This window comes from Danio rerio, chromosome 7 (assembly GCF_049306965.1).
Source record: "Danio rerio strain Tuebingen ecotype United States chromosome 7, GRCz12tu, whole genome shotgun sequence".
Taxonomy (NCBI): domain Eukaryota; kingdom Metazoa; phylum Chordata; class Actinopteri; order Cypriniformes; family Danionidae; genus Danio; species Danio rerio.
In genome coordinates this window covers 13,003,813-13,029,000 of record NC_133182.1, presented here as the reverse complement: position 1 = coordinate 13,029,000, position 25,188 = coordinate 13,003,813, and the positions used below count along the sequence as shown (strand labels likewise).

General features: G+C 35.5%; 2 protein-coding genes and 1 pseudogene across 4 annotated transcripts in view; all 3 read right to left on the bottom strand.

The window, feature by feature from the left end:
* syt7b (synaptotagmin VIIb) overlaps positions 1 to 23,406 on the bottom strand; it is a 295,403-nt gene extending 271,997 nt beyond the window's left edge. For 2 of the 3 annotated variants that reach the window (XM_068222145.2, XM_068222146.2), the window contains exon 1: positions 23,042 to 23,406. In XM_068222145.2, coding sequence (XP_068078246.1) covers positions 23,042 to 23,075 — 34 coding nt within the window. In that variant the 5' untranslated portion in view covers positions 23,076 to 23,406. 3 annotated transcript variants of the gene reach the window in all.
* The window catches only part of slc25a22b (solute carrier family 25 member 22b), a 473,977-nt gene that overhangs the window by 386,227 nt on the left and 62,562 nt on the right, over positions 1 to 25,188 (bottom strand). The gene's annotated exons all lie outside the window — the stretch shown is intronic.
* LOC100004016 (uncharacterized) lies at positions 12,607 to 16,320 on the bottom strand (annotated as a pseudogene).

Here is a 25,188-nt window from a genome sequence, read left to right as displayed (position 1 = left end):
ACACTTTGTGAGGCCAAAGATGAATTTCCACATATGTGGACAACAAACACTAATCTAATCTAATCTATTAAAAAGAGTCAATTTTGATATCATTGTGACTTTAAAACAAAAAAATAAAAAACAAAGATATCAGAAACTTAACAGGACTCTTATTTAAGGTGCTTTAAATGCATCTCTCCATTTGATCCTCCCTGTCCATCAGCGATCATCGGCGTGAGCTAAAAGCATTAGAAGCTCACAATGTCACTCTGATCTGAGCGCGAGTGACTGGCGAGCCTCCAAATGCACCTGTGCATCCGCTGCATTTACCCACGTTCCCCTGCTCAGTCCACAGCAGCCCTCCAGCATCCGCCACTTGACCTTCTCGCTGTGTTTGTCTTATCACGACGCTGCTACAAACATCGCAACGCGCCAGGAATGCCAATGACATCCAGGAAAAGGAGTCTGCCTGCATCCAGCATGTGAAAGCTTCTTCTGCTATCGGCGCTCTGAAAACAACAGTTGTTATCGTCTGCAGACTTCAAACGCCGTGTACTCGGCTTGTGAGTACATGAAAGGCTTTTCCCGAAAAAGTCGATGCGGAGCAATATCACAGTGAATTAGAGACGCACGGTCACGTGTGAAGAGCAAAACGATCTGATGTGATTGAAATCTTGCCTCTGTCAAAGATTAACCCTTGTCAGTGTCTCATATATATGCTGTTATCGTTCATTGCTTGTTTAAAAATAAAAACACACTACCACTGGGTGAGATACAGATCAATCTTTAGCTGGATTTAAGCTGTCATCACAGACAGGAAACTACAGCCTGCTCTTAATGTTTTATATGTACACTGTAAAACATATCAGTTAAAGGTGCAGCAGGTGATCTGCCAAAGTCCTAACTAGCTTGCATAGCATCTTTGAAACACAGTCCCACCCCTGCTATCCAAAGCCACGTCTCCGGAAATCACGAACGCGCACATTAAAGATGACCGTAGACAACCCACTTGATCATGGCATTAGTTAGGTAGAAAACTTGATAGTTCTTTATAAAACGACGATTCTGAACGAAAAACTGTATTATATCAACCTTTTTATTTATTTTTTTATTTATTTAACCTTTTTTATTTTATTTATTCAACCTTTTAGGACACACACTCCACAAAGTGTGGCCAATTTCACTCGTGCCAACACCTCTTCCACCAAATGTGCATTATAATGCATTTGCAAACATCATTCACATATTACTTGCAGTGTTTGAAGTGCATAGCATTAATTACATTGAAACATAAATATATAGTTTACCTGATTCAGTATGATGGTTGGATTCCTGACACGACTAACACTAAATCATCTTCCACTGTCAATAAGTGTGAGCCATAGCATACAGAAAATGATGCTTCGCAAAGCCTTGTTGGCAGAGCCCTGACGATGTGGTTGTCCAACATTGAGTATGTTTACAATGACTTTGATTAAGAGTCACCATGTAAACAGTGATTTTTGATTACTTTAATGCAACAAAACAAAATTCTAACTGAACTAAACAAAAATGAAAATAAGACATGTGGAGTATGCATATATTAGTGGCATTATTAAAGTAAACACAATCAATTCCGCAATCAAACTATTACCGTCACACTGCTGTAAGCCGCAGACACTCACATCATGAAATGCAGAAGTTTTTCCTTTCCATTTGGTGTGCGTTATTAAAATCCATAACACTTTCACCAGTCCTTACTCCTCATTTGCGTCTAATACCCATTGTAATGGGGGCTTGAATGAAATGTTAATGTGTAAAAGTGAAACTGCTGAACTGCAGTGAAAGTCACCCACAATTACATGCAACTCTTACATGAAAACACTTCAAGTAAACACCTCAATTATATTATCGTCTATTAAGGTAAATAACTAGATTACAGATGCCCATGTAAGCCTAGTCAGTTGTGTCTTCGAAGTCAGTGAAATATCCAGAAGGGCATCCTGCACGTTTGATTCAGAAGGGCACATTTTGTCAGACGCTCACCTGTTTTAATTTTTAACCCACTCCATTTTATTTGTATATATTTTACTGGAACGCATTAACTCGACAGGTGCCTCCTGATAGTTAGCTGTGGAGCTAACATTAATCAGATTCCCTCTAGTGAACACATAAAAATCATTATTTACTTGAGTGCACGCCTCAAGTCTCCATCCCTTAATAGGTGCTGGCAACCCGCAGTTTTAAAACGCCTGATATATAATGCATTACCCAGCAGCTAGCTCTCTGCAACTTTCACATGGTCGCCCACTGAAGCTAAGCAGAGACCACTTGGGAAAGGTAGATTGCTGCCAAAAGTGCTGTTAGTGGGACCAGCAGGGGGCACTCAACCTGCGGTCTGTGTGTGTCCTAACGCCCCAGTACAGTGAAGGGGACTCTATACTGATTGGTGCACACCGTCTTTTGAATGAGACATTAAACCGAGGTCCTGACTCTAAGTGGTCATCAAAAATCTCAGGATGTCCTATGAAAAAGAGTAGGGGTTTAACCCCGACATCCTGGTCAAATTTGCCCACGGGCCTCTGCCCATCATGGCCATACCCATAATATAATTGGCTTCATCACTCTGTCTCCTCTCAACCAGCGGTTGTGTAGTCTGGCACAATATGGCTGCTGTTCGTCGCGTCATCCAGGTGGATGCTGCGCACTGGTGGTGGATGAGGAGATTCCCCTCAATGTGTAAAATGTTATTAGTGTCCAGAAAAGCGCTATATAAATAACAATTATTATTATTATTATTATAACAATATCGAGCACATTTTCAGTTGTGTAACTTGTCATAATGTGATATATTTCATGCATGCAAGGATCGCTGGTCTAACTCTCTCACGCTCTTAAAGTGACTACTGTATGCTTAGTGATTGGCCGGCGGGGTTCTGGAATTACACTTATTGCTAAACCACACATGCTATTTCAGAGCGAATATTCAGAGTAGCAAAATAAACATTATGGGAAGCGTGTCCCAGGATGTCTTTATTCAAAAATAAACCAATGTGAATATAAAAGCAACTTGACCTCAGTAAAGCAGGCTAGGTAGAATAATGTTCATGTCTGGTGATTGGGCTGGCCAATCATGGAGCACCTTGACCTGCTTTCAGGAACTTTGATGTGGAGGCGGAAGTACAAGAAGCAGCGTTATCCTGCTGAAGAATATGCTCTCTCCTGTACAAATTATAATATTTGGAACTCTTAATCTATTCAATTGGTTTGTGCAGCGTTTCCCAACCCTGTTCCTGAAGGCACACTAACAACACACATTTTCAACCTCTTCCTAATTAAACACCTAAATCAACTCTGAGCATTAACAGAAACCCCAAAACCTAAAGTTTATGGGTCAGATAAGGGAGACACCCAAAATATGCAGTGTTGGTGTGCCTCCAAGAACAAGGTTGGGAAACGCTGGGTTAGTGGACTATGGTACAGTACATCACAGTGTGAGGACACAAATAGAGAAGGACGGCCCGAGGACTGTCAAATGTGATTGAAATCTTGCCTCTGTCAAAGATTAACCCTTGTCAGTGTCTCACATATACGTTGTTATCGTTCACTGCACGGCACAAAAAAAGCAGCATTGCTGGGTGAGAATCCTTGAGCTGTCTGATTGATCTCCGAACGGCTTTAAAACTGTCATCATGCTCAGGAACCTACAGCCTGGTCTCAGTGTTTACATGCGCTTTCACATGAGTGTGATGTGATAAAGCGAAGCCAATCGGTGGCAGTATTGCTTATAAACCAATCATGAGACCATTAATCACCTTCAGCTAAAAGGTCACACCTTATAGCGAATGCAGTTTGTCTTTTTAGGTTTGTCCATTGTGTACTTTGACTTTCTCTATTGTCCACAAGTGTAAATGTATCTTTGGCTTCACCACATAACTACATCAACTACAACAAGCAACACAAATACATTCAACATCATTGCATAAATTACGTTAAAAACCTAAATTAACTCTATTCATACTTAAATTGTAATGGCTGTTTGCACAAATAACATGCAATACACATTTTTCTTTACTTGAGATTGCCTAGAACGTATTATTGATGGCGAACGCTGAAATTGCATGACATGCAATTTTAGATTAAATAGATAGTTCACCCAAAAAATGAAAATTTGCCATCATCTACTTACCCTTGACTTGTTCCAAACACAAAAGAAGATATTTTGAAGAATGTTGGAAACCTGTAGCCACTGACATTCATGTTTGTTTTGTTAACTATGGAAGTCAACGCTTATAGGTTTAAAACATTCTTCAAAAACATCTTCTTTTGTGTTCGACTAGGGCTGCATGATGTATCCTTTCAGCATCAATATTGTAATGTGTGAATGCGCAATATTCACGTCGCAGGATCTGTAATGTGGAGTCAGAATTCTAGATGACCAGGTACAATTGTTAAGTCATTTTGGAACATTCTCTGTAAACCCTAGAGATGGTCGTGTGTGAAAATCCCATTAGATCAGCAGTTTCTGAAATACTCAGACCAGCCCGTCTGGCCATGCCACAACAACCATGCCACAACAACCATGCCACATTCAAAGTAGGCCTGTCATGATATCTATTTTTGTGGCACTATGTATAGCACCAAAATGTATTGCGAGAAACAATATTATTGTCATTTTAAGACTATTTTGACACTATAATGGCATCCTAAGGCAAGTATACTATAATTTATTCTTAAGATAATTTGAATTATAGTCCTTTAAACAATTTAATAATTAGGCATTGGATTAAACAAATAAATAATAAAAACAATATTAACGAAAATGTCCAAGGTATAAAGAACTAGAGAAAAAAAAGAAAATATACTATAGCAATTTATAGTAAATACTATAGTGTTTTGTTTAACCTCCTAGGGCTTTAGTAGACAGCACATTTTAGCTCTTAAGTGGTTATTTAAAGTCCTTTAAATGTTTTTAATTGTTACAGACATACAGTGTCATCCTGCAACTGTTTTGCAGCATATGAAATGTCCCAAACACTATTTTCAACTGTCCAAAATAGGAAAAAAAAATGTTTTTACTCTCTGATAGTCAAAACATGTTCAAAAAATTCTGTTAAATATGCATTAAAAACAGTCAGGAAAAAGTGTTTTATGTAGATTCAAACCACGAATCTAAAAGTACATCATATCAAAAGAGAATACTTAGGGTTTTATTCTAATTAGGTTCCAAAGAGCCCAAATGGGAAAAAGAAATAGAAAATGCATGCACAAAAACACCTTGAGCCTTAAGAGGTTAACCATACTGACACAGACACCTCCAACATGGATAAAGAGGCCGGAAATCAGCTAAAATATGGCGAGAATTGTATATGTGTGGGCAATATATAATGCATCACCAAAAATGATCACGTCCATGTGTTATGCGATAAGTTAATATATTGATTTTTGTGACAGGCCTAGTTCAAAGTCACTTAAATCACCTTTCTTCCCCATTTTCATGCTCAGTTTGAACTGCAGCAGATCGTCTTGACCATGTCTACATGCCTAAATGCACTGAGCTGCTGCCATGTGAATGGCTGATACAAAATTTGCATAAATAAGCAGTTGGTCAGGTCAGGTGTACCTTATAAAGTGGCCGGTGAGCGTTCAACAGAACAAAACGACTCAAACTGGTTTAGAACAAGTCAAGATATTTTTGGGGTGAAATATCCTTTTAAATCTAGTCTCAATTTTCCAAACCCCCAAAGCAGATCTGATTGCAAATAAATGAACCCTTAATAAATACAATACAGGGCACAAAGTACTGTAAAAATACAAAAGAACTTTCTTCCAATTTGTGACTAATTTAAAATACTAGCAGATAACGTCCAAGCTGAAAATGTACCAGATCCATTATTTTTTCATTATCGTTGCTTTCAATAGTAAACACAATAATAAACTAAAGATACAAATAATAAAGTTTGCTACACCAAAACTGCAAACTATCCATAAACTACATGATTTCCGCTACATTCATTCTGCCATGGCGGGGCGCCACACTAAAATTCAGCCCACCACGGCTACATTACAGCTTCTCATTCAAAACATTCAGTCATTGTTGTTGTTGTTTTTTTTTTATAGCGGGTTGTAAATCGCACCAAAACGCATTAAAAGGTAAGTGAATTATAACAGCGCAAACTTTTCTGTAACCCTAGTAGTGCTGTGCGTTATTTGTTTAATCCTTTAAGGTGACGTGCTGACTGACTGACTGACAGGTGCGTAATGCGTGAGGCCAGCAAACACAACAGTTAGGATGAACACGGTTTCCACAAATTTGACTTTATTCATAGATAAAGGTCTATGGTTCTGCACACAGTGACTTTTGCTGGAGTCTTGCTGGAGTTTATAGCAGTTTCACTTTACTTCAGGACGCAATAATGCCGCTCTATGGGTCTATTGGAGAAATTCATAAACGTTACTAGTAAATCTTATAAATGTTGGAGACTTGATACATAAGCACACTAAATCGCACTTCAGCAATGTTTATTTAAGAGCACACAAGATCTGCGCTTGAGCAGCGTATATTTGAGGATGTGCAAGAAGTTTTGTGCATAAGGAGAGAAAATCGGCGCACATGCAAAGAGATTTGCATACTCGTATTACATAAATGCGATCTCGACTTGTAATACTGCGCTCGCGACATTTCTCCATTTGTCATTGAAATATGCTATAGGTAGTTGGTAGATTTGAGTAAAAGACCTCCTGCCACAGCTGTAAAAAATCCTAGAGGAAACACTGAACTACATCTCTATTGATCAAACAAATCCCATCACAAACAATTCTCTACAGCACTGTTTCCCATCCCTGTTCCTGGAGTCCTGGAGGCACACCAACAGGATATATTTACACCTATCTGACCCACTGATTTCAGGTTTTGGAGTCTCTTCTAATGTTTTGATGAGTTGATTCAGGTGTGTTTGATTAGGAGGAGGTTGAAAGCGTGTTCTGTTGGAGTGCCTTCAGGAACAGAGTGGAGAAACACTGTTGTACAGAAACAAAGAGGACAAATCAAGCCTTTTTTTCCAAAGCACAGTGTGAAATACACATCAATATTAATCAAATACATCACAAATTCGTTTTATACACATTTAATATGGAATATATGTGGGAAAAAAAGACTGATTTGCAGCTTTAAAGAGTTGATATTTAATAAACACATAAAACAAAAAACAGTTAATTGAAAATCTATTTTTTTACCCAGTTTACTGTTGAGCTGTGGTGTCAGGTTGTAAAAACATTAGTGTCCATGTCTCTCTTTTGTAGGAAGCAGCTTCCCTGTTCAGCTGACTGCGCTAAGCATTTCTTCAACTGGATATTCCCAAATCCGTGCTTACAAAATCTGCTTTTGTCTAGTACAGCATGAAATCTCTGGCAATGCATTGGATGTGAGAGTCCCAGCTGAACTGGCATTAAGACGAGCTAAAGCTGATTACATCCACAACGCTAATAAAAACTTCTCACACTAATTGGCATGTCCTACAAAAAAACGAGCATAGTTATGAAAATTGATGTTACTACTGTAAGTGTATGAATGTGGTATTAAGCTGAACTAGTGATCAATCAATAAATCCAACACAGGCTCAATCTGAAAATGTAGCCCTGTATACATTTCTGGAGATTGTGAATTATGTAGCCAGAGGAACGTATGGCCGCATTTTGTCTTTAGAATTAAGGCTACGGGGCGGTATGATGCTGTTTCTTTTCATGCTTACTAGCAGCTTACTAGCTGCCCGCCTACCTCTTCTCTACCTCTTATACCATAATTATTATTTTTTTATTATTAACTAAAAATTTACATGACTATCTCTCTAATTTCACTTTTTAATCGAGCTACTGTCATATCCTAATTAAGTAAAAATAATATTTTTTTAAATAATGAAATTAAAACAAACAATAAGCATTTCTATTAGAAACTATGAATTCCAAATTCACCACTAAAAACAAAACAAAAAATAAGAATAAATAAAAACAAAACACTGGATTAATAAATCTTTTTAACAAACAAACAAACAAAAATTAATCAATAAAAACAGCAAAACAAAACAAAATGCAAAACCTGTAGCAATGGCATAGTATTTCACTCAAATACTTCAAATAGCTTCAGCTTTCCAACATTTTTCTAAATATCTGCTTTTGTGTTCAACAGAAGAAGGAAACTCAAAACAAGGATGAGCAAATTATGACAGAAGAAAAGGAGCAGAAAAGGATCAAAATTTTGTACTTTTCCAGTGCTTGTTACAATCAATTAATCGATCAATCAATCAAATAAACCACAGAACGTAATCTTAATTATGTCTATATGACAGAAAATATATGTTGCCATGAATATAATTGAACTACTATGAAATAATTTTTCAAAAATAATTAACATGTCTCTATCTCTCTAATTTCACTTTCTAGAGCTACTGTCATGTAGTAAAGTCAAAATCAAATTTCTTTTAAAATAATGAAGGTAAAAAATAAACAATAAGCATTTCTATTAAGAAATATTATAAAATTCCAAATTCCACAATAAAAGCAACACAAAAAATTAAATAAAAAACTTAAAAAAATGGAAAATAAATAAATAATATTAAAAAACAAACAAAACCACAACAAAAGCAAAAGCTGTACCACTGGCATTGTATTTCAATCAAATACTTTAAATCAAAAGATTCAGCTTTCCAACATTTTTATATATATATATATATATATATATATATATATATATATATATATATATATATATATATATATATATATATATATATGATTTTGTTCAACAGAAGAAAGAAAATCGTAGGTTTAAAAAGGAGAGAGCAAATTATGACAGAATCATTTTTTTCCCATTTTTCAATACCGTCTAGGCAGAAAAGAATCAAATAATTTTCTATTTTTCCAGAGTTTGTTACAATCAATCAATCAATCAAACCACAGAGTGCAATCCTAATATGTCTCTATGACAGAAAACATAATATACTGTATGTACAGCCATAAATAAAATACTCAATGAGAACTTACAAAAATTATGATCATAAGTTTTTTTTTTTTTATTATAACTAAAAGTAACATGTCTCTCTCTCTCTCTCTAATTCCACTTTCTATCAAGCTACTGTCATATCCCAATAAAGTAAAAATAATATTTCTTTTAAATTAATGAAACTAAAACAAACAATAAGCATTTCAGCCAAATGGAAATATGAGATTTCTGGAAAACTGTCAAAACAAATGTGTCTTGGGCTGGTATGCAGTAATTACTCTCATTAGAGGCAAATTGAATCAGTAAATTGTTATAAAACTGCCTTGGTAATCGGTGCCCCCCTAATGGGTTGAGTGGCAATGACCACAGGAACTATGAACCGTGCGAACAATAACAGCAGAAACTACAGTGCTGAGCTGGAAACAATAGTTACCATGGTAAGAAAAACCAAGGCTACACTTTTCAATGAAGAAAGCATTTCTCACAAGAAGTTTAAATCAATTTCTATATACAGTAGGCACACACTATAGGCACACACACCTGAAGTATACAATAAAGCTTTGTTTCTACATATATGTATACATGCATGTATGCAGGGTTGGGTGTAATTAACCACAAAGCAATAAGTTATTGTAATTAGATTACTTTTCTGCAACAAAAAAGGGATCTAATTTTTTATGTAACTTCATTACAGTTAGTTATGATGTAATTGCCTTAATTCTGGATCAATCAATTCAAAGAACCAAAGATACAAAATACTATTTTTCAGCTGAAGGTTTAGCTTACGAAATAATAATTTTAGTCAGAAATGAATGACGGTATTATTATTGTAAAGTTTTTAACTTTATTAATCTGGGGTCGCCACAGCAAAATTAACTTCCAACTTATCCAGCGTATGTTTAACGCAGCGGATACCCTTCCAGCTGCAACCCATCACTGGGAAACACCCATACACTCACATACACACTTATACACTACAGACAATTTAGCTTACCCGATCCACCTATAGCGCATGTCTTTGGACTTGTGGGGGAAACCGGAACACCCGGAGGAAACCCAAGCCAACTCAGGGTGAACATGCAAACTCCACACAGAAATGCCAACTGACCCGGGACTCAAACCAATGACCTTCTAACTGTGAGGTGATCGTGCTAGGCTATCCAAAGTGCATGGACAATACTCTTCTTTTCATTCAACAAGTTTGGGTAAGAAGACGCTAAGGGGTAAGATTCTGGCTGTTAAAAATCAACTTGTCAACAGGTACAGAAATGTCAACAGGTACAGAAAAGGCATGTTCCTTCAGGCTTGCTGTCCTAACTGCGAAATAATAAAATTTAAACTATGCCTTATTGTTTAGCATGTGTTATTATTCCATAATGTTACAATGTATTAACATACTGTGGTTGTTTATTATTTGGATATGTTTGTAAAAAAAAAATTAAGATTCTAAACAATGTTTTATTTCGATTTATAACAATGAATATTGACTAATTGTTATACAAATCATTTTCTTGTTTTGTCACTTGTTTCAGAGTGATTATTCTAAGTGATTTCAAATAAAGTGTAAAGTAAATTTTTATTCTTTGTCCTTGTTTGTAATTTAGTCAACTAAATATTTAATTAAATGCATTTGAAATTGTAAGTACAATAAACTTAAAAAGTATTGCTTTATCAACAAGACGAAATGAGCTTTTTTAGGGCGAGTTTCCATAAATCTTTTAAGTTCAATCAACCTGTCCGGGCTTACAGTGTACCCACTGCGCCATATACCAAACCATATTACCATAAATTCGCCATATATCATTTAAAAATTTATTTAATATTTTAAAAAAAACAAGAAAACTGCTTTAATATATAATAGTGATGCAGTATCATTTTTAACATTTTACAATGAACTTATTACAGTAATGACATAATGCCATTTATAACACAATTTATGTTTAAAGCTAGGAATAAATTACATCCAAAACGTATACAAAAGTTTTTTTGAAGAAAGACAATGGGCATATAATCTGAGAGAACAGCTAAATTTTCGGAGGTTGAAAACAAGGACAACTTTAAAAAGTTTGTTTATGTCTGTCTGTGGTGTAAAATTATGGAACAGTCTAGATCAGACTCTCAAACAATGTCAGCATAATAATCAGTTAAAAAAATGGTATAAATATATACTGTTAAAGGAATATGTTGATAAAGGTGATTGAAAAAAATATAATAAGAAAGGTATGATGCAACTTTAATTAAGTACTATGTACTATGTTTTTTTTTCTTTCTTTCTTTCTTTGTCTGTGTTACAAAATGTAGAGGTACAAATGGATTTAAACATATAATATGTCAAAGATGCCAAAAGGATAAAATATGTCTCATGTAAAAAAAAAAAAGAGATGGGTAAAAGAAGAAATGTTTAAATAATAGAAGAATGAAGTATGTGGTAATGGTGTGGAAAATAATAAGCTTGTGCTTCATCCCACTCCATTTTCGACCATGTTGCAATGTATTTTTTGCTAATGATATTTTATGCATGACATTTTTAAATCAAAAATAAATTAATCAAAATCAATGGAGTTTAATTCTAAATACACTGGTCAAGCTGCTACTGCCTTTGCCTTGATTTGCTTACTGATGTCTAGTGAATTGTCCTCTATCTGGCAAGTGACAATGTTTACATTTTAAAAGTCTGATTCATTAACAACATTTTACTTTAGTTGACTTTTTTGAAGCTCCTCAATTAAACAAAAAAACAAAAGGTTATGGTAAATTGTAAATGACATGCTCTGTCAAAGGCATTCGCCCCAACCAACTCCCTATCTTTCATCCTCCCTCTTGGTGGGCCAAACATTAGGTTACCCTACTTTGGGCATCTCTGCTCTAATCTAAATTCAAGGACAGATAAAACAACATGTCTGCATGTTTAGAATAAAAGAGACTTTTACAATAGAAAAAAAAGTAGAATAATGTTGCATATTTGTATTTGTAAGCCAACAACACAAGGTCAGAATTATTGATTTTTCTTTTATGCAAAAATCATTAGTCTATTAAGCACAGATCATGTTCCGTGAAGATATTTAGTACATTTCCTCCTGTAAATATATCAAAACTTTGTTTTTGATAAGCAAGGTGCATTGCTAAGATCTTAATTTGGAGAACTTTCAAGGTGATTTTCGCCTTCAGATTTGTTCATCCCTCAGATAAAGTAAAAATCAAAAATTGTCCTATTTTAAAAGTACATCATTGGAAAGCTTATTAATGCAACTTTTATGACTGCACAGCAAATTTTGAAGTGTTAATTTCACTCTCTAAGTGTGAAAATTAACACTTCTTTAGTGTTTATATAGGTCCACACTAAATCGAGTTAAATTTACACTTGAAAAAGAGTAAATTATTTTACACTTGCATAGTGTTAAAAAAAAGCACTGCTAGTGTTGACTTTAACTCTCTGTTTTCCACTCACTTTCCCTATTTGCATAAAGTAAATATGTTAAAACTACACTCGCAGTGTTAATAGCTTAACACTAAGAGTGTTCATCTTAACACTAATAATATAGTGCTCATACATACCTAGGTTGATATTTAAATGTATTTTTAGTTATATATATTGTTTACTGCATTACAGGACAGTTTGCATTGATCAGTTAAAAAAAAAATCAGAACAGTTTACCAGTTTAAACTTTTATTTTTAACAATGCATCTTAAACGCACAGTTAAACCAACATAAAATGTACAGCATTTTCAGTATCAAAAACTGTGAGAGTCTTAAAGAGGTGCTGCTTGCTTGCAAGCTTTGACAACACATTATTGTAAAAGAAACATTTAGTGTAAAAGCTTTGCACGCAGTTTCTTTACCCTGGGTGACTCACTGGTAGGTCCAACATCGATGTTGTAGACTGTAGTCTGCAGAAAGGTAAAGATGTAGACAAGGGCTTCCTCGTACGTCAAGTTGAACACATAGTCTTTAAAGAGTTCATCAACAGCACTCAAGGACCTGGTTGTTGCACAAGAGATGAGATGTTTGTCCATAACCACATAGAAATGGTCAATCCTCCCCTTGATCCTTCCTGATCTTAGGCGATATGGCTGGTGGCCCTTCCTCTCACTGAGATGGTCTTCAATGCTGGTACAAGACTGCAAAAACACAGCCAAAAATATGTCATTAAATGCAGGAAACCAATTAGGAAACTTACAATTTTGTTAATGAAAACAACACAAAAAATAACAAAACCACCTTTACCCAAAGTGCAAAAATAAAATGTGTTCATGTCATTCATTGTGTAGTGTGACAGGGAAAAGAATTACCACAAAAATATGTTTATATATTTTTTGATAAACCCTCATTTCATCCAAGATGTAACATACATTCTTCAACAGCATTCAACTGAATGTATTGGCTTTTAAAAAAAAAAAAGTTTCAAAAGGTACATTTTACAGCCTTGCATAATGGTCTTAACAACCTTAATAATAACAATGAAAAGACTTTCGAAAATATTGTGAGTTTTACCTTATGGAAATGCACAAGTCTTTCAAAGGCCTCTGTTGAACTGATCTTAAGTCTTCTTTCTCTCTGAAGGAGGTAGGAGATGCAGAAGGAGTAGGACAGATGACATCATTATCCCAGTCTGAATGAATGATGATAAAGTTATACGTATTAATATTAAAATGAAGCAAGCCCACATTCACACTTATAGCTCACAAATACAAAAGAAACCAAAGCAAATTTCAAACTACAAAATCCTTAGAAATCGTACCATTTTCAGATTCTTGTCCTTCTGCTGAATTAATAAGACAATGAAGTCTGGCAGTTGAAGTCAGATTTCTCCTCATTGATGATCCTGTGCTTAAATGCGGTCTCCCACCTCTCAAGCAACTTGTTGGATGTTTCAGCATTGAACAGGAGACTAAAGTCTTGAATAATCTAAGAAAGAAGCATATTAGATTAATTACAAACGGTTCCCTTTTCTGGATCGTAAAAATGTTCCTATTATATAGATAGAAATATTTTAAAAATGCCAGTTACATTAAAAAGACTGACTGTATGATACAAATAAAAATAAAAAACACAAACCTTTAAACCAGGGGTGTCGAAACTCATTCCTGGAGGGCCAGTGTCTTGCAGAGTTTAGCTCCAACTTGCTTCAAAACAACTGCCTGAAAGATTCTAGTTTGCTAGTTAAGAGCTTGTGTTTAATTACAGTTGGAGCTAAACTCTGCAGAAAACTGGCTCTCCAGGACCAAGGTTTGGGCACCTCTGCGTTAAATAATTAAAACGGATGAACAAGTTTGTGTTAAGTACAATAAGACAATTTCTTACATAGCCTTTTGCGGAAAACGGGTCTCTCAGGCTGGGAAAAAGAGAAATAATGCCCAAAGCATAAGTCTCCCGTTGCTTGCATGTGGGGATTCTCCTAACAATCAGTAAAATATTTGATTAAGGACAGTACTTAACTTTTTACATTTTATTTTTTTTTTTTGGTTTAAAAAAAAATCCATGCTTTTCTTGCATATATTTAATGAAATCTTACCTATGAATCTCTTTCATGTGACTGACGACAATATTAACCAGCTGCCGTCTAGTGCTGTGGCCCTAAAGTTTTTGTGACCTTGTATTCGTCAAGTACTTCATCACCACCAGATGGCTTTCCCAATGCATCTTGAACAATCTGATAAAGTGACCAGAAAAATGGTTATACTTGTAAAACCATTTAAAACTGAATTAGTATATGATTGAATTAACCATAACAAACAACATATGCATATACCTGTTTTGCCCTTTACCATCTACTATCAAGCAGCTGTTAGTCCTTGTCAATTGATTCTGCATTGTTCGCTCTGGGTCTTCATGATCCGTTGAAGAGAGTGAAACTGTATCAGTACATGTGCTGGCTGTTGATGATCTTGTGGGTGAAATCACTGATGGAGAAATGGAAAACATTATTATTAACCTTTACGTAATATTTTCTTTAGTTTACAATAAATTTATCTTATATTTCAACTTAATTTAAAACAATGCTGTACTAATAGCTTTTACTATACACCATCATCCTCAATGTTTTTCTACACTGTGGTTTTGACAGACTATTTTGATCAACCTTTCATCACTGGGCATCACATGAACTTAAGCTAAACGAACACCTGGCAATGGTCAAGAAACATATAAAAACTCTTTATTTCTATAGACACTCCACTGTTCAGTAAGCTCTTCTATGAATTTCTTCTTTTTACTTAATTCTAACTGTTTTGACTTATACTACTGTAAAACAGAGGCATTTTAAAACTGTCCAAATATTTATTGAATAATTACCCTCAGGCAGGCCAGCAAAAATATTTTCTTCCAAACATCTAACAGTCAAGCATAAATGTGGACTGCTGTCCATTAACTCGTGGAAGATCTCCTCTTCTACATTAGGGTCCGTGTCATTGAAAACTTGAGGATCTGCAGTTGTTGATAATCCAAATTTGCTTTTCACTGAAAAAAAAAAAACATAGACTAAGGAAATGGGTATGACTTTAGTGATCTTAACTTATCTTCACTGCGAAAACATTGAAATGTAAAATCAGTAAGCAATTTTACATATTTTTTCACTCCTTAATATAGAACTTTCACCAACATGATGGAAGCTGTTGAAAAATACACAATATCACTTTATTATTAACAAGAATCTTTCACAAACTTGACATAGTAAAATTAAATCAAGTTAATTTATTCCATTTCATGTTAAGGTGATACAGAAGCCGATGTTATTATGAATAGCACATATAAATAAAAAAGCACATTATGTTTTTCTTTTTCTAAAAATAGCTATATTTACGTTCTTTTTGTTTTTTTATTATGAAGGATTCTACATACCAATTTCTAACTAGTATTGTTAGCAAGACGTAGGCTATAGGAAAATTATACTTGTATAAATGCACATTACAGATTAAAAAAACATTTTTTTTCACATTACACATTAATGAAAGATCTTCAAAAGTTAAGAGTACGTACAGTTCTATCTAAGCCAGCTCTTCATGCAATGCAATTGAACAGCACTTCAATATTAAATAAATAAAGTTACTATTCGACTACTACCTTAAAGTCAACAATGAAATTTGCTAGGTAAACAATGGCAATAACAGTCTGCTTGGGTTCGTCTCTTCTGAGCTTAGCATTTTTCGGTCGTTGTCAGTGGAGCTCAGCTCCACTTATAGGGAACACGTTACTCGATTCGCGCTCATCATCAGTTCTTTTCACAGCAGTTCCGTCTGTTACAGTTACTGAATAAGTCGAAACTCAACATACGGTATTTTTGAGTGGAACTGAGTGTCAGACAGGTTATAAAGTAAGCCATTTTAAGGATTGGTGCTTACCGGAGAAGCGAACAATTTCAAATGATTCAGTTCAATATAGTGAACTGGTTCGATTGATTCACTGAAAAGAACCGGTTAAAGAAGAATCATTTCTGAACTGATTTATACTTCTGCGTCAAACACCGGCGTAGGCTACGGCGCTGACGCATAGCCCTTCGCCGTGGCCGTCGCCGTCACTGACGTGCACCTCTCAAAAATTGTAACTACACGTCGCAACAACGCGTAGCGCAAGCTCTGTGATTGGTCGGCTTGCTAGCGCCGACGAGTCTGGGCGGGACCGAGAGCCGCGCGAATGCCGCGAGCGATTGTTTACAAGTGTGGAGTCCCGTGAAGGAGTTCCGGATGGAAAGTTTTGTTTTGTGTTTACCTCATAGTTAAAGTTGTTGCGCGTCCGCCGGTTCCTGCCTCAAAATGAGCGAGTTTGAGTCACTTGTACATCCAGGAAGTGTTCAGAATAGCAAAACAGAAGCGAAGAAACTCGACACAGAGGAACATTAACACCTCACTGCCAACTAGCGTTTCGGAAGTGTTAATGCAGACCAACGGAGACAGTGCGCAGAAGTATAAATGCACAGTTGCACGCGTTGCCTGCGCCGTGAGTTGCGGCGGTCACTTCACGCAGAAGTATAAACCAGGCTTTACGTTATCCCTTCATGTCAACAAGCACTGCTAACTTTTACAGCGAATGTATTTTGCGTCTGTTTTTAACGTATTATGGTCTGCAGGTCTGTACCTGTACACTTGAATCGTATAACGTTATTCACCGTTTAAAAGCACCGATGAAAGCGTGAACAGGCAGCCCGCGACTCCTCGCTGCTCGCGCCACAAATTAATCGCACTGAACAGTGAACATTATAGATAACGTTAGATTACACACAAAGCTAGGTTACGGTTCAGCTAATGTTAAGTACTGACAGCTGCTGCTTTGCATATATTTAAAACAAATAAACAGTTTAAACAATTCAAACGGTTGCATGAGTCATTACTGCCTATTTCTCATAATAGGCTCGAACTGAACCCGATTCAAATATAGGAACTCCTTAAAACTGTTAATTGTAAAATGTTTAAAGTTACCTTTGTTTTCCCGCTAAAGCAGCTTGTCTCGTGGCTCCAGATGTCTGTCGTGTATAAATTGACAAGTGGTTAGAACTTGAAATCTCGGTTAGAATATTACAAATATTAATTTAACATTGAGAAACATAAAGCATGTAAAAATGTTTTGAATATTTGTGGTTAAATAAGTAATATGACAGTTACCTGTTTGAATGCTCTCCATGTGCCATCCGCCATTAATCAAAGAGGAAGTAAGGTGAAGCGACCGGAAATGGAAACAACTTGTTTATAGTGTTAACTATGTTAACTCGCAGTATTAACCCTTACTCTGACCACAAGGGTACACTGCAGGTGTTTATGTCACGTAAATTAACACCACAAATAACACTTTTTAACTCAAAAAAATTTACACTGTAAAAACAACTCCAAACAACACTGGAAATTTTGCTGTGTGGTTATGTCATCCATGGTCACATAATAAAACGGGTCAGCAATCTAGTTCCTGGAGGTCCGGTGCTCTGCAGGGTTCAGCTCCAACTTGCTTCAACACACCTACCTGGTGTTTCAAGTATACCTAGTTAAGCTGCCGTTAGATTAGAGTTTGAGCATGTGATATTCTGTCGTGCGGTGCTGGGAAAAGAGGCTAGATTAAACAAGCTTATTAGACATTTTAAAAAGTTTTACATTTTTAAATCATGTTTTGATCCTCGATTGTTTTCACGCAATCTATGCGATTTCGCAGGTCAGAGTTCACCAAGCTTGAACTTTGCACCACAGCAACCTGCAAAACTTGATGCATGAACCTGCGTTTCCGGTCTGACGCATTCGCGTGCGTATTAATTGAAGTCTATGGGAGGAAAAACCCAGTGTGTCCGCAGCTTAAGACCTTGATTAGCTTGTTCAGGTGTGTTTGATTAGAGTTGGAGCTAAAATCTGTAGGACACCGGACCTCCAGGAACAAGTTTGGTGATCCCAGTAATAAAACAACTACATTACACTTCATAACATTGCATGTTTATAGTTAAAGAGCACGGAATAAAATGTGATTCTTATTTTTTAAAAATATGAACGTTAAACGCATTTTATTTAGTATTAAACAGAGTTGAATGAGTTTGCCAGTAAGCATCTTAAAAAAAATCTTTTAATACGAAGATAGTTTAAAAAGACTTAATGGTTATAGAATGAAATACATTACACATCATTTAGAAAATATATTTAACAAGGTCATCTACAGTATGTTACTGAGAAATTCCATGCAAATGTCTACCATGCCATAAAAAAAATAAGTTTTTAACCAAAATAATGAAACCCTTTCTACAATTTTTTTTTTTTGTGTTGGCTTTTATTTTCCAGTTCTGTAAAAATACTCAAAAATGGTTCCGTCAATGTTTTCCAACAATTATATTTGATTTACCAAATCACACAAGTGGCAATTGCAAACCCATAATGAAGCTTAATGCAAAAAAAGTCAAGTAAAACTAAATCCATCATGTTTGTTCTATAGTCAGCCAACTCTTTTCTTTTTGACTAGCATCATTTATTATGGGTTGTGCAGCTTAATTCACAGAATTTCTACAAAGCATTTGGTGTGACTGTAAACTCTAAGAGTTTTGGGGTCACATCCATAATACGTTTATTTTCCTCATTTAAAATGTAACAAATGTTTACAGATTGATATTTTCTGATCCCATAACTCTGTGGTTTGTTCTTGTGGAAAATATAAACAGATGCTTCAATATAACGTTGACATATACTTTCTCTGTGTTTTTATATTTTAAGTTTTTCCTGAAAATGTCACATCCAAAATGCTGAATTGCTCTACTCATTTTTATCTTAAAGATTAAAACATTGGTTGCATTGGTCTACTAAAATACAGTAAAATAGGTATAGTACAATAAAAATAATTATCAATGAAATGATGCATGTACATTATGACATCTTATCTAGAAATCGACAGAGATAAATATATATACACACAACACAGAAGCATGTAAACATTACATTTAGAAAGACTCAAAAGCAATATGGCAAAAATGCTATCCCAATACTTATTTTCCATATTGAACGATCACGATATATATATACTCTGATACAAGTTGTTAATGCTTCTATTTAAAAGAGCACCCCAACAATGACTAAAGCCACAAAAATTAGAGGGTCTATTGAATGGCATTACATTTTTGGACAATTAATTTTCGGGGGCCACAAATTCGTTGCATCTCTAATATCAACACACTTTTAAATTCCCATATTTGCACATGTCTTCTGTGTGTTTGGCTCTTAGATTATATCAATACAGAGTAAAAAAAAAAAAAAAAGTCCAGAGCTTGTCATTGGTATTTTCAAAAATTATATTGCGATTCGATATATCGTTTTTCGACTGAGCACGAACTTAAAGGTGATTTCACCTCGCCTCTTTACCAAGCAAAACACTTGTAAAGACAGCTATTTAAAAAAAATAAACACCAGAAATTCACAAAAAGTAGCTACTTAAAATGAACTAGCCTTCCAGGTTGGTCTAAAAACTGACGTCACAACTGACCGAATTGCTGTTTATGAATGATTTTAAATGCTGCTGACATTCAAGGGTTAAACTATAGTCTTTCATTTAATTAACTCCACTGCAATCTTGCATCACAAATGAGTGTTTAAGGACCATCCGATGTCCTGTTTGTTTATCCACAGAGCTCAGTGTCTCGTAAACCTCGTCTGTCTCACACAAATGTAAAAAAAAAATAAATAAAAGTTAAATCCATTTTTTTATCATCTGCCTCCAAATCTTCTAAGTTATCGTTATCAATATCAGCCAAAAAAAAATCCATATCGGTTCATCCCTAATCTTCAAAATTATTTTCCATATTGAACGATAATGATATATTTTCTGATACTGATATATTTTCTGATACAAGTCATTAATGCTTCCAGATTTAATAGAGTACCCCAACAATGATTCCAGCCACAAAAATTAGAGGGTCCATTAAATGGCATTACAACATCCAATAAATCGGTGGCCACAAATTCGGTGTGTCTCTAATATTAACACAGTTTTAGATTCCCATTGTTGCACATGTCTGCTGAGTGTTTGGCTCTTAGATTAGATCAATAAAGAGTAAAAAAGTCCAGAGCCTGTCCTTGTTATTTTTATAAATTTTATTGCAATTCGATATATCGTTTTTCGGCCCAGCCCGAACTCAAAGGTGATTTCACCTCGCCTCTTTACCAAGCAAAACACTTGTAAAAACTGCTATTTAAAAAAAAAATAAACTCCAGAAATTCACAATAAGTAGCTACTTAAAATAAACTAGCCTTCCAGGCTGGTCTAAAAACTGACGTCACAACTGACCGAATTGCTGTATATGAATGATTTTAAATGCTGCTGACATTCAACGGTTAAACTATAGTCTTTCATTTAATTAACTCCACTGCCATCTTGCATCACAAATGAGTGTTTAATGACCTTCCGATGTCCTGTTTGTTTATCAACAGCACTCGTAAACCTCTTGTCTGTCACACAAATGCCAAAAAAATGTTAAATACATTTTACTTTTTTTTTTTTTTAGTCATTTAGCAGACGCTTTTATCCAAAGCGACTTACAAATGAGGACAAGGAAGCAATTTACACAACTAAGAGCAACAATGAATAAGTACTAAAGGCAAGTTTCAGGTCTGTAAAGTCTAAGAAGGGAAGTATTAGTAGGTTTTTTTTTGTTTTTTTTTTTGTACAGTTAGTGTGATATTCAAAGAATATATTCAATATTCAATTTTATTTCATCAGCCTCCAAATGTTAAGAGTTATCGTTTTCGATAATTATTTTCCATATTGAATGATAGCAATACATATTTCGATACAAGTTGTTAATGCTTCCAGATTTAATAGAGTACCCCAACAATGACTGAAGCCACAAAAATTACAGTGTCCATTAAATGGCTTTACATTTTCTCCCGATAAATTTTCCGTAGCTACAAATTCGGTACATCGCTAATATCAACACACTTTTAGATTCCCATTGTTGCACGTTCCTGCTGTGTGTTTGGCTTTTAGACTAGATCAATATAGAGTAAAAAAAAAGTCCAGAGCTTATCATTGATTTGTTTTTTTCATAAATTATTGCGATTCGTTAAAATGTTAATCGGCCCAGCCTTAACTCAAAGATAATTTCGCCTTGCCTCATTAAAGCAAAATACAGTTGTAAAAACTGCTATTTAAAAAATAAACAACATAAATTCCTCCAAAAAAGTAGCTTCTCAAAACAAACAAATATATAAATGATTTTTTCACTGCCATCTTGCATCTCAAATGAGTGTTTAATGACCATCCGATGTCCCGTTTGTTTAGCCACAGCAGTCAGTGTCTCATAAAACTCTCGTCTGTGTCACACAAGTGCCAAAAAAAAGAAGTTAAATACATTTTTTTCATTGAACTCAAAAAAAAAATAAAAAATAAAAAAAAATAAAAAAAATCAAAGTCAAAAGAGTCAACAATATAGGCCAAAAATCTGTATCAGTGCATCACCAATCTTGATAATTATCTTCCATAATAAACGGAAACAATATATTTTCTGATACATGTTGTTAATGCTTCTAAATAAAAAGGGTACACCAACAATAACTCAAGCCACAAAAAAATTAGAGGGTCCATTAAATGGCATTGCATTTTCGGTGGCCACAAATTCAGTGCATCACTAATATCAACACACTTTTAGATTGCCATTATTGCACATTTCTGCAGTGTGTTTGGCTCTTAGATTAGATCAATATAGAGTAAAAAGTCCAGAGCTTGTCATTTTTTATTTTCAGAAATATTATTGCGTTTCAATATATCGTTAATCGGCCCAGCTGACTTGTACAAACTGCAATTTAAAAAAAATAAACACCAGAAATTCCCTATAAAAAAGAAGCTTCTCAAAATAAACTAGCTTGGTGTAAAAAATTGAAATCACAAGTGACCGAATTGCTGTATATAAATGATTTTTAACGCTCCTGACATTCAAGGGTTAAACTATAGTCTTTCATTTAATTAACTCCACTGCCATCTTGCATCACAAATGAGTGTTTAATGACCATCAAACGTCCTGTTTGTTTAGCCACAGCAGTCAGTGTCTCGTAAACCTCTTGTCTGACAGACAAATGCTAAAAAACTGACCATCGCAATTCCTCCAAAAATCTGTTCTGCGCGCAACAGGAGGGGGCAGAGGCCAAACGCACGTCCGCTTCCCTTCGCCCTAATAACCACCATCCTCTTGCACTCACACACATAAAATAATAATGCTTAAAAAGTGAGCAAAACCCCGTTCATCACACATGCAAGCGATAAGACGCAGCACTCAGTATGACAAACGCCCAATCATGACTATGTGATGATGACCTTGCGTGGATGACAACTCCCTCAAAGGCACCCGGAGAAATGCCCTCACGGTGAAACAAAACACACACAACAGGTGCTGCAAGCATGAAAACGCGCGCGAATTGCTTGATTGAGAAACCCGCTTGCACCTGTTTGCGCGTTCGCGAGCTGACACTTTGCAGTTGAGGACGAATTGACATGAAATTGAATAGAAATGACACGGCGTTGACCCGGACGCGCGCGCGGCGGCGGTACCGGCTGCCGCCACACACAACCGTCTGCCGCTTCATTTCAAGGGCGGGCGCGCTGGTAAAAAAAAAAAAAAAACACAGAAGTCTGGCGTCTCTTACCTTTACCGTCCTCGTCCTCCCGATTCAGGTGCATGGCTGTCCGCCTTCAGCACGCCAAACAGACGCTTGTTTCTTCTCTCAAGTCCCTCCAAGAAAAAAGTCGAATCCAAAATGAGCTTCCAATGGGGGAGTGAGCATGGAGCAACGCGCGCGCTCGCTCTCTCCCTCTCTTTCGGTGTGTGTCTCTCTCTCTGTGTGTCTCCTCAGCTGTTTATTTCTTTCTTTCTTTCACTCACTTGATTTTTCTTTCCCGGTCCCGTCATTCGTTTTCGGCGGTGAGAGGGTTTAAAGGGAGGGATGCATGCATGGACGGAGAAGAGCCGTGCGTGTGACGCGTCTTTGCCAGCTGATCAGGCGCGAGCACTGACGGCTTGGTTTATGTGGGTGAAAAACTCCAGTGAAAAAAATGGGACGGTTTTTTTTTTTTTTGGTCAGTTTTAAGAAATGTATATCTGTAAAAGATCAGTGTAACGGAGTCATGTTGAACCCAATTGTTGTATTTAAATGTAATTTAATAAAACAAAATTAATCTAATATTGAATTTGTCCATGTTTGACCCAACGTTGAGTTGCAACAACCCAGCAATTTTATAAAGTGTAAGAAATTTAAACTCACTATATTATTTTGCAATACCGATTCATTCGGCAATTTTATCTAAAATAAATGCACCCTATTTTATTTTAACATATTTGACCCAACATTTGGGTTACAACAACCCAACAATCTTAGAAAGTCTAAGAACTTTAAACTCACTATATTATTTTGCAAAATCAATTTACTCAGCCATTTTATCTAAAATAAATGCACGCTATTTTATTTTACCACATTTGACCCAACATTCGGGTTACAACAACCCAGCATTTTTAGAAAGTGTAAGGAATTTAAATGCAGTATATTATTTTGCTATATAGATTCACTCGGCCATTTTATCTAAAATAAATGCACGCTATTTTATTTCACCGTATTTGACCCAACATTTGGGTCACAATAACCCAGCATTGTAAGGTGGAAAAATCTACTTCTTGCATCATTTATAAATAGTTAAATGCTGGGTTGTTGCAACTCAACGTTGGCTCAATATCATTTTTTTTACAACAAAACCATAAATGCAAAGAAATTAATGAATACAAATTAAATAAATGTGCTCTATGCTGGGTTATTTAAAACAAAATTAGGTAAAATAAGGTCATATTAAATTTACTTTAAAGAATTAACCCTGCAGTTGGGTTAGTCCAGGGGTCACCCACCCTGTTCCTGGAGAGCTACCTTCCTGCAGAATTCAGTTCAAACCCTGATCAATCACACCTGAACTAATTAATTAGGACCTGAAGCACCACTTGATAATTGCAGACAGGTGTGTTTGGTCAGGGTTGAAACTGAAATCTGCAGGAAGGTTGCCCTCCAGGAACAGGGTTGGTGATGCCTGGTCTATTGTATACACAGAATTGGGTCAATATTAACCTGGTATTTTCAGAGTGTATAACAGCGTCACAATAGTTGTGTAAAAATGTTTGCAACGGTGTACCTATATAGGGTACGCCAGTGGCCTAAGGGTTAGAGAGTTGTAAACCAAAGGTTGCAAGTTTGAGTCCTGCTCCCTGGGTGGGGCAATGGCTGACCACTGCTCAGTGTTTGTTCACTTGAATGGGTTAAATGCAGAACTCAAATTATGGGAATGTGGTATTTAAATGTAATTTAATAAAACAAAATTAATGCAATATTGAATTTGGCCATGTTTGACCCAATGTTGAGTTACCCAGCAATTTCAGAAAGTAAATGTAAGGAATTTAAACTCACAATATTAATTTGCTATACATACTGACTCACACATTTTAGAAAAATGCACCCTATTTTTTAAGCATATTTGACCCAACATTTAGGTTAGAACAACCCAGCATTTTTAGGAAAATTTTAAATTCCAACTTTCTTGTGTATAAAACTTATACATGCATCATTTCGTTGTAACTCAACGTTGGGTCAATATTGCAGCCATAAATGCAAAGGAGTGAATAAACAAATATAAATTAAATAAATGCACTCTAGGAAATGCTGGATTATTTAAACTCAAATCGAGTAAAATTTGGTCCTATTAATTTATTAAAAAATAACCCTACAGGTGGGTTGAAATAACCCAGCATTTTTAGAGT